Source organism: Nansenia antarctica, assembly GCF_963989245.1.
Source record: "Nansenia antarctica genome assembly, chromosome: 6".
NCBI classification, from domain to species: Eukaryota; Metazoa; Chordata; class Actinopteri; order Argentiniformes; family Microstomatidae; genus Nansenia; species Nansenia antarctica.
The window spans coordinates 54,221,316-54,232,143 of record NC_137676.1 but is presented as its reverse complement, the minus strand read 5'-3'; the positions used below and the strand labels follow the sequence as shown (position 1 = coordinate 54,232,143).

The following is a 10,828-nucleotide window of genomic DNA, read 5'->3' as shown; positions in this document are numbered from 1 at the left end:
GGGGGGGGGATGGGTCTCTAGACGCTACAGAAGGCCTAATCTATCACACAGCGAGGAGTCGGGGGGGCCGCAGGGGTCATCAATCTAATCAGAGCCGAGACTAACCACATGCACACACACCCCTCCGCTTCAGACCCACTGGGAAGACGTGTGTGCGTGTGTGTATGCGTGTGTGTGTGTGTGTGTGTGTGTGTGTGTGTGTGTGTGTGTGTGCGTGTGAATTCATGTATCTATGATTATTCCATGGTTTTGATAGATTACTTTTTCCTGCTAGGACTGGCGGGTGGATGATTGACTTACTTGCTTTGGAACAAGGCGTCTGCTAAATGCCAAAAATGTAAATGTAAATATGTATCTGCCTCGGAGATCTCTTTGAGATGTAAATGCTCTTTTTTGGGGGGGGGCTTGGACTTTTTTTGGGGGGGGGGACCGTTTCTCTCCCCGAGACTATTATGTTCTCTCTCTCTCTTCTCTCTCTCTCTCTCTCTCTCTCTCTCTCTCTCTCTCTCTCTCTCTTGTACACAAACACATCCTAGAGAATTTGTCCATCACATCTCTCTGTGATATTGTGGTGGTCTTTCTTCCCCCCCCACCCCCACCCCCACCCCCCCCCCCCCCCCCCTCCTCCCTTCCCCCCACCCCTCCCCCCTTCCCCCCCCCTGTCAAAACAATACCGTTAGCAGTTCTGGTCGCCAACAAAGCTGTGACTGGTTGATTTACCAGCTGAGTCACAACAGACTGCCACACAGCATTCTACATTCACTCTCAAAAACAAACAGTTTTTTTTTTCTCCTCCGTGTTTCCCCCCCCCCCCCCCCCCCCGACTCTGATAACTTCCCTCTAAGCCAATGAGAACACTTCAAAGGGTGCACCGTCCGAAATCGGACCACGCGCTGCATTTCGTTGCCCACCGCATACTGTACACACACACACACACCAGCACACACACACACACACACACACACACACACACACCAACACACACACACACACACACACATACGAGAAAATGATGCACCATCAGAATCGGACCACATGCACGCTCGCTCACACTCTCACACACACACAAACACACACGCACACAGACTCACACACACTCGCACACACACTCACACACACACACACACACACACACACACACACACACACACACACACACACACACACGCATACGCATACGCAGAGCAAGCCATTTCTCTGGTGAAACAGCCCAACCCCTAGTTTTGCTTTCCAAACCCCCGGCCTCGTCACAACAGTACTTTCCATCGAACGTCATGTTCCCATGTGACAAAAAATCCTCGACTCCGAAATGAAACTGAACGAGAATAAATAAAACAACGTTGGCTGCCACGGTAACGCCTGTCAATCTCCAGACCACGCAGCCAGAAATAACTCCGTTAATCCCTTTCTCAATTCAGGAAAAGTAAACATACTAGAAAAAAAAAACTCCTCCCAACATGACTTTTGGGTTTGGGAGCACGAGCAACATTTCAAAAGGACTTTGAAAGGTCTTTTTCTTTTTCTTAAAAGGATGAGAAGGATGAAAAAATGGCCACAAAAACACAAACAAACAAACAAACAAACAAACAGGGGCTTCGCTAGAAAAGGAAAGGGGGTCGTTCGTTTGAACAGGGGGTGAGGAGAGAGAGAAGAGAGAGAGAGAGAGACATTTGAAGTCGGAAAGGGGAAGGAAGCACTGGCCGAGCCGAGTCACACCACGTGCCGGCTTGTGGTTTTGTTTGGCCGAGGGGGGGGTGGTGTGTGTGTGGTGGTGGTGGTGGGGGGAAGGGGGGGTTGTCACGCTAGTTTCTCAGCAGCGGTTTGCCTGTGTGTGACACTTCATGGGAAACGTGATGAGAGAGGGAGGAAACAAGAAAGAGAGTAAAAAAAACAACAACTAAAAGCCGTGTCACTGTTGGGCCTAGCAGGGCTAGCTGCTAGCTACTTTAGCAGGTGGTTTGAGGACAGGGCAGAGGGGACCGGGGGGAGTGGGGGGAAGACAGGGTGGGCGCTGTCACTTCGCCAAGAGCCTCGGTGGTGATAACAGCGACGTGGTACGACCGCGATAACGTGGGCAGCTGCTCCGTCTGTCTGAGAGAGCCAGGGGCCTCTGCGGTCCCACAACCAGGGGCGGCTCGGGGAGACGCAGCTAAGCGTGACCCTCCTGTCAGCCAGCCAACATGGCCAGCAGCAGAGAGAGGGTCTGGAGTAAGAGGGAGAACCAGGGGAGAATGACCCCAGTCACACACACACACACACACACACAGAACAATGGTTCTGTTTGAACATCACATACTTTACACACTTTATCGAGTCGTTCTGAGAAGCATGACCACCGGAGGCCTACGCATGAAAATACGTGGAATAATTCACCCAATAATAATGCGACGCGCGGGACGTGAAATATGAAGGACGGACTCGCGCGTACGCTAGTGTTTTAGTACGTACTGTATGTAGTACCTGACGCCAAGGACAACCTGCACCGGTAAAGAGAGTTAGAGCTAGTTAGGTTAGTAAAGAGAGTTAGAGCTAGTTAGGTTAGTAAAGAGAGTTAGAGCTAGTTAGGTTAGTAAAGGGAGTTAGAGCTAGTTAGGTTAGTAAAGAGAGTTAGAGCTAGTTAGGTTAGTAAAGGGAGTTAGAGTTAGTTAGGTTAGTAAAGACAGTTAGAGCTAGTTAGGTTAGTAAAGAGAGTTAGAGTTAGTTAGGTTAGTAAAGAGAGTTAGAGCTAGTTAGGTTAGTAAAGAGAGTTAGAGCTAGTTAGGTTTAGTAAAGGGAGTTAGAGCTAGTTAGGTTAGTAAAGGGAGTTTTGACTAGTACTCAAAGGGGCAGCAGCACAGCAGACCTGGCGTCTAAGGGTGTGACGTAGGGCGAGCGGCAGCGGCACTGATACTGGGATTGCCGCCTTATTAAAGCCCTGGTCATACTGGCATCAAACTGGTTGGACGGGCGAGGCTTAGCGTTGTTGCTTTAGCGACACCCATCGCGTGCCGTCTGGGTTCATTAGCGGGAGTGTCACGGGGCAGGGCGGGGGAGGTCAAACCTACCAACCCAGGACACTCAAGACTGTTGGGTTGTTCCAAACGTTCGCTAGGCTAACTTCCTCGTCATAAAAAAAATATAAACACAAAACGGTTGGCTAGTTTTTGTATTCCCAAAGCGAATGAGAAAGTCAACAAAGGCGACAACACAAAACCCCCAAAAAAGGCAGTCTGAGTCTGCCTTCTCCATGCGGCGGGCCCCACAGTTTAACTACCGGAATTCGGGCTTCTGTCGCTTGGACACCGCACCGCCTATCAGCCCTTTTAACACCTATGTGTTACCGTATTGGCCGTGTAATTTGAGGACACAAGTCTGAACAGGATCTGGAAATCAACATGGCATTGTGTTCCCAAGGCCCAGGCCCAGGCCTCAGGATCACCAACCTTCTCACACCCCCCCCTCCCTCCCTCCCTCCCTCCTCCCTCCAACCCCCCCCCCCCCTTCCAGGGCAGGGCTGTCATTAACAGAGCAGCCAGGGCCTCACTTCCTCCAACACAGGAAAAAAACACCAGAAAAAGGGGGTGGTGGTGGTGGGTGGGGGGGAGTGGTCGGGGCTAAAAAAGCGAAGGGGGGAAAAAGGAGACTGTTTTTGAAAGGAAATGAGGCTAGGGCAGTTCCCCAGAAGTTCGGGGCTCCACTCCGGAGCTCCGAACCAACGACGTCTCCCATGTCGGCCCCCTAAAAGGCCTTGCCCTGTTTTTGGGGGGGCCACAAACGCTCATAGCGCCGCTCCCAAGTAGTCAGCCCTAACCTTAAACCTTAACCCCAACCCTAAAGACGACCCGGGTTCACTCAGGTCGACGCACAGACTTCTTAAGAGGTGTTTTTTTTTTTTTTGCGGTTGTTTTTAAAAAACAACAACACTTCTCTCAAGAATTAAGCACCTGCAGAAAACGAAGGGCAGTTAAGTACGTCAGAACACCTGTCAGGTGGGGGGGGCGGGGGAAGAGAACCAGCCGTCGAAACAAAAAAGTGGATTTAAAAAGGAAGTATCTAGGCCTTATTTTGGAACCATTGTGCTCTAGTCTATCGGTTCCGAGTCGACACCTGGAAGTCGCACCAACGTAAAAAGCCCTTTTTGAAACTTGTGGCCGCGATGATGGTAAGGGAAACGAGGGCGTCGATTATGGAACAGAGGGTTACGGGCATTCGCACGTTGCACAGTGGCTGCAACTGAAAAAACTCTTGCATACATCCTATGCCGTGATGTCTCAACAGTAGATCTATACCGTCAGGTTCAGCTCTCTCTCTCTCTCTCTCTCTCTCTCTCTCTCTCTCTCTCTCTCTCTCTCTCTCTCTCTCTCTCTCTCTCTCTCTCTCTCTCTCTCTCTCTCTCTCTCTCTCTTCTCTCTCTCTCTCTCTCTCTCTCTCTCTCTTCTCTCTCTCTCTCTCTCTCTCTCTCTCTCTCTCTCTCTCTCTCTCTCTCTCTCTCTCTCTCTCTCTCTCTCTCTCTCTCTCTCTCTCTCTCTCTCTCTCTCTCTCTCCCAGGTCAGAGTCAGAGCGGATAAGACATGTCTTTACATGTTCCTGTACACCGCACTGTAGACGTCAATTACTCACTCACTAGACATGTGACTGGAGAACCCTGAGCTCGAGCCACGAGTGACATGCACGTACGCACCCACACACACACACACACACACACACACACACACTCCACCCTTCGCACGAACAGGGCACTATTCAGGATCTATTGATCTATAGACCGTGTCGGGCAGACATTTTAATCGATCAGGAGACCACACCACATCAACTGGTTGGGGGGCGGGGGCAAAAACAACAATAACAGAGACAGAGTTCGAAAAGCCCCCAAAAAAGAAAAGGGGAAAGCGCCTTTCATCCGCCTTCATCAGACGTCTCCGTCTCGCCATAACCACGCTCTGTGGTACAAACGAATCAAAGAGGAACACTCCGCCGCTTCCTGACTGTCGACCCCTCCCCCCCCCGGACCCTCTGTGATGTCACCCGCCTCTTGAAGGGTGGGGGCGGCGGGGGGAGGGTGGGGGGTCATAGAACAGAGGAAAAGCAGACGTCCCTCTCTTTTTTTACAGAGCAATGGTATCGAATCGCGTCGCTACGAGTCGAGCGGGGGGGGGGGGGGGTGGGGGCGGAGGAGAGGCGATGTGTGTGTGGAGAGAGAGAGAGAGAGGAGAGAGAAGTGTGTTTGTGGGACCCTCCCAAAGGGTCATTATAGAGGAGATAGAGTAGAGATACTGGGGGGCTGACACCCTGGATCTTGTCTCGTAAAGAGAAGTGACAGGCAAAGCAGGATTCACCCCCCCCCCCCCCCCCCCACACACACACACACACCCTCCCACCCCCCACGCTAGTCAGGCCTCACAGGATTATCAAATTACTGCGAGGATTCCCTCTCGCCATACAAGGTAACAAGTTTTCACCCGTGAAACCAGAGAGAGAGGGAGAGAGAGAGGGAGAGAGAGGGGGAGAGAGAGAGAGAGGGAGAGAGAGAGAGAGAGAGAAATCTAATAAACCCAACAGGTTCCCTTTGAAATCAGATTAGGGTCCGTCGGTCCCGGGCCCACAAGGAACGCTGCATCGGATCTTTCGGTTTCTTACGTGAGGTGGGCCGGGGAGAGGAGTGAACACAGCCATGGCAGGTCAACTAAGCATCAAACGTCCCCCCCCCAATCACCTTTAGGGCTGAGTAGAGGGGGGGGGGGGGGGGCGGTCAAGGGTGAGACCGACACGCGTACAGGACAGACAGACTCAGAGAGAGAGTGTGAGAGAGGAAGAGAGACAGACAGAGAGAGAGGGAGAGGGAGAGAGACAGAGAAGGATACACACAGAGAGAGAGAGAGAGAGAGAGAGAGAGAGAGAGAGAGAGAAAGAGAGAGAGAGAGAGAGAGAGAGAGGGATTGTGTGTGTGAGAGAGAGATAGACACAGAGAAGGATAGAGAGAGAGAGGGAGTGTGTGTGAGAGAGAGGGAGAGGGAGAGAGACACAGAGAAGGATAGACAGAGAGAGAGAGGGGAGTAGTGAGTGTGAGAGAGAGAGAGAGAGTAGAAACTGCAGCACTGGAGCAGACAAACACACAATAGCAGAGAAGACAAACAAAGGTCACCTTACCTGTGCTTCTCCAGCTCGTTGTGCGACGATCTGCATGGGGCAAACAAAACACAGAGCAGACATGGATGAGTGCCTGGGGAACAGGTGGCCCTCTCACTTTGCATCTTCGACAATCTCCTCGGAGAGACCAGGAGAGACGAAACCGGAAAAATACAGGAGAGGAATAGAATCGAGCCAGGCTTCCCTATCTCTATCTCTCCTCGCTTCCTTCCTTATCTACATCATATTATGCATTCAAGAAGATCTTGAGAGATCAAAGGAAAAAGCCGCACAGCCTGTTTCCCCCCCCCTCCCCCGTGTCGCTAGGTAGCGTGGTAGCTAGCTCTGAACCGGTATATAGGTCTGTCTGAGACCCCTTTTTTACGTTAAAAAGGCCTTGTAAACCCACCTAACGAATGTATGGGACCCGCTGTGGTGGGAGTTGACGTTTATTTATGCATGTTCATCTATTATTTGTCGGGGGATGCAGCTCGGGTTAACCTTGTTGGGCTGGATAATGCGTTCGCTAGGAAAACGGTGTCGTCTGCTACGTCTGCTAACGAACGCTAGCTCCAGAAGACCCGGCACGTTCATCTGCCTACCGAGGCCCAGGCGTAAGCCCTATCGGGGGGGGGGGGGGTGTTGTTGGGGGGGGGGGGGGTGTTGTAGGGAAAAAAGGACGTCTGAGGCTTCTACTCTCATTCCGAAATGCATTTCGAACCGGAACGCGCCAGGCTCAAAAGTCAGTCAGGGAAAAAAAACAGACTGTCACTAGAAGAATGCAACAATAGAGCGCACTCATGTCTCAAGACACACACAAACCAACCGGCGGTGGGGGTGGTGGGTGTGGTGGTGGGGTGTGGTGGTAGTGATGGGAGTCAATGACAGACACACAGACTGTTGCAGGGCGATGCATTTCCATAACCCGGGGGCCTTTCAACTGGGCCTCTTACGCCACAGCAGCGCATTGGACAATGCAAAAAGACATTCCCGAGAATGAACGTGAGGCAGAGAGAAAGGCTTTTGCCTTCTCCTCCTCCTCCCTCCCCCCCTCCTCCTCCTCCTCCTCCTCCTCCTCCTCCTCCTCCCAGCCCTGTTCATGTTATGTTATGTATTTGGCCGCTCTGCGTCATGCGGAAAAAAAACAAAATCCTCTTCCCAGGAAGTGCGTGACATCTGCCAGAGCTCCCAAATATTGGACCGAAATGGGTCAAGGAGGAGAGAGAGGCCACACACACACACACACACACACACAGACACAGACACACACACACACACACACACACACACACACACACACAGCGTCTGTCAGTGCGTGGTGATTTTAAATCAGCGTGTGTGTGTGTGTTAGGACGGGGAGACGACACACACACACGCACACACGCACACACACACACACACACACACACACACACACACACACACACTCGTCTGGGAACCTAGACCCTAGCATACCACAACATGTGGGCTATTCCAGGCAGGAGAGGAAAGGGGGGGGGGGGGCTAGCTGGACACCCACCAATGGGGGGGAGAAGGAGGATGAGTCAAGCTCCCGTTGCTGAAACAAACCCCTCTGTTCATGCGACGCGCTGAGACCGCCATGGATACCGATGGCAATAAACGGGAAAAACAAACACACACACACACACACACACAAAGACCCCCGTCATCAACGAGTCTTTTCAGAGAACCGACTTGAGAACCGGCGTGACTTTTCTCCTTAAGTGCCCCTTAACAAGCAGGTTCTCACAGCTGCAGGGAGGGGGGGGGGGCGAGGGGGCCGAACCCCATGGAGAGAGAGAGAGAGCTGTCTGTCTGTCTGTCCTGACTCTCTGTCCCATGTCTGTCTGGGGGGTAGTGGATAGTTGGAGAGTTGGACTGGTGATCAGAAGGTTGTGAGTTCAAATCCCACCTGGGGAACAGCACCACTAGTGTGTCCATGAGTAAGACCTGGGAACACCACCACTAGTGTGCCCTTGAGTAAGAGACCTGTAACGTCTGTCCTGCTTCTGTCTGTCCACAGATCGCTGTGCCGAATGGTTAACCTGATGCTGCTCTGCGTGTCGTCATCATCATCATCATCATCATCATGGTTACCGTGAGTACATCCAGATGATGTGACACTCCTCGCGATTATTTTTTATATTTTTTTGTCGGTCGGCCTCGACTCTCACACAGGGATACAGGCAAGCACACACACACACACACACACACACACACACACACACACACACAGGGATACAGGCATGCACACACACACACACAGACACACAGACACATACACACACGCACACATACACACGCAGGCACACGCGCACACACACACACACACACACACACACACACACACACACACAGGCAGGCTGGTGCTGACATCCCCCTTTCACCGTATCCAGGAGATGAACAGGAAGTGTTGTGTCTTCCTGCACGGTGGGAAGTCCACCTATTCAAAGATGTGCAAATCGTGGCCAGGCAGGGCAGGGCTACACCAGGACACACACACACACACACACACACACACACACACACACACACACACACCTCACCCAAGAGGCAAACCCACGCAAACGACCTTGAACGTCCCAACCACTCGACGGCCATTAGAGGAGATAAAACAGTCATCACCTGAGAGAGATGACGAGGGGGCGGCGTGTCTGGAAGGCCTCTGTCAGCACTGGTCAGGCTGGTTATGGCTGGTTATGACCTAGGCTGTATATATATATATATCAACTAACATACGACCCGTAGGCCTATGAGCAGAAACGAAGGTCATCTGAACACAAGAGGATGTCCTCTCTGAGACACGTTGTACTTTGGACTGCCGGGATCCCAGCGAGAACTAAACGGAGGGGCAGTGTCCGTTTGTTTTGAAGCCGCTTGTGATTTCAAGGATGTCGTGTCACAAATTGCATCCCTGCAGGCGTAACGTTTGGTTGTTTTGTTTTTTTCCGACGCTGCAGAAATGGATTCGGTCGCACCAGACCAGTGGAATAAACAAACGCATCGAAAAACGGGGCCCTCGCCGTCCTGTGTCCTGGTTTAACAAGGGGCCTTAAAGTAAACAAGGAAACTCGACCGAGGCTTCTCCTTTCTGCGCGCTCGAAATAGACCGGCCTACGAGGTCTAGCTGCTTCGCTGATGTGTCTAATATAACAAGCGTAATAATAGCCTAACATTGCACCCTTGGTGAATCGTGTTATCAATCTTTACATTACATGTGCTGTGCACGACGCTAAAATAGATAGACATTTTCCTCATTTAAATACAAGGTTATGAACAAGGCCCTGGTGTTCACGAATCGAAAGGAACCGTGACTGAACACACAACACACGCCTGTTTCATTTGGAGTACAAAGTGAAACCAACCCCCCACAACAAAAAAGCCCACAGAAAGAAGAATGCTTGCAAAGTTTTCCCTGATAATATCCTCAACTCCACCTAATTCCGAGTGCAGAATTGGGGGAGGGGGGTACCCGTTGCCTTTGCAGAGAGAGAGAGAACTGCAGAGAGTGAAGGACTGTTCCCAGAAAAAGGGAGGGAAACAGAGCTATAGCCAGGGCCAGGGCCAAGCCTGCAGACGGAGGTCTCTGGGTGGAAGCTCAGCCCTAACTGACTGCCACATCCCCAGTGTTTTTGTTCCCTAAACTAACAAGCTGAGCTCAGACAAGCTGCACAGCAACAAAAACCAACACGTGAGACTTAAACACCTACAGCCCATGTAACAACACATGAAACACGTCTCTTGTTCCTGAAGGACACAATAGTTCAGTTCATTCCAGTGTGGTATTTTTGTCTGATTAACTGGGGCGGTATGCTCAATGGTGTTTTCGTACACGGAAATGTAATTAATTCACTGCGGTTAAGGAGGCAACCGTGCATGTGAAACTATGTCGACCCATAGCTGTCAGAAGTCCCTTTGGTCGTCGTGTTGTTGACTAATAGGAGTTTTCCACAGTCATATTACAGCAAATACACCACGGGGTCATCTGTTTCCAACGCTGTCAGCTGAGTCGACCATCATAAAATGAAGTATCGCCGTATAATATCGATAAACTTCCTCTTTAATAGACATGACACCGCCTTTAACGGGGGTCATTCCGTTATGACACACGGGATCATTGGGGTGTGACTTGACTTGACACATGATTTTTTTATTTTTTTTTATTTTTTTGTAAAGTTCCAAAATGTTGCCAATGCACGACAATTAAAAGTAGAAGGACAATCGATTGCATGAATTAATTAGCGGAAAAAAAGAGGTTAGTAGTGTCAGATTGAAGGAGTGGTGCAAGAGAAAGTGAGAGGCTGAGAGCGAGCAGAGTTGACGCTGTACGCGTGGCAGTGTTTATACGGGATCACAACAACACAGCCAAGCCCTGCAAGAAAAACATGGCCATTGCATTGGATGCATTGATCGGATAAACATATCGACTCAACTATTTCTTTAGCGACCAAAAAGAAGAAGTATATTTACCTATTGTTCTGAGATTTTCTTGAAATTGGTGAAGCTTTCGTTTTCTTTCTGGAGAAGTCGCTGTCGAACGGTAAAACAGACGCGTAACCGTGTTCTGCCTCTATTGACAAAGTAAACAGAATCAACGTTAATTCGTTGGTATGTTGTGTAATAAAACAAAACATAGCGATCGATAATAATCGGTTCATACATTTAGAGAACTGTCAAATTCCACACATGACATAGTCATAAGTAAAACATGTGATTTCGTCGG

The 10,828-nt window shown here is 50.5% G+C and overlaps 2 protein-coding genes across 2 annotated transcripts in view; one reads left to right on the top strand and one right to left on the bottom strand.

The window, feature by feature from the left end:
* The window catches only part of LOC308160704 (putative ATP-dependent RNA helicase DDX53), a gene marked incomplete at both ends in the record, with an annotated part of 138,707 nt that overhangs the window by 104,807 nt on the left and 23,072 nt on the right, over window positions 1–10,828 (top strand). The window lies entirely within an intron of this gene.
* Window positions 1–10,828, bottom strand: part of mxd4 (MAX dimerization protein 4) — a 22,888-nt gene that overhangs the window by 11,408 nt on the left and 652 nt on the right. Inside the window, exons 2-3 of the mRNA XM_080533280.1 lie at window positions 10,576–10,675; window positions 6,127–6,156 (exon numbers count right to left, since the gene is read on the bottom strand). Of these exons, the coding sequence (XP_080389406.1) occupies window positions 6,127–6,156; window positions 10,576–10,675 (130 nt within the window). The remainder of the gene's footprint in view (window positions 1–6,126; window positions 6,157–10,575; window positions 10,676–10,828) is intronic.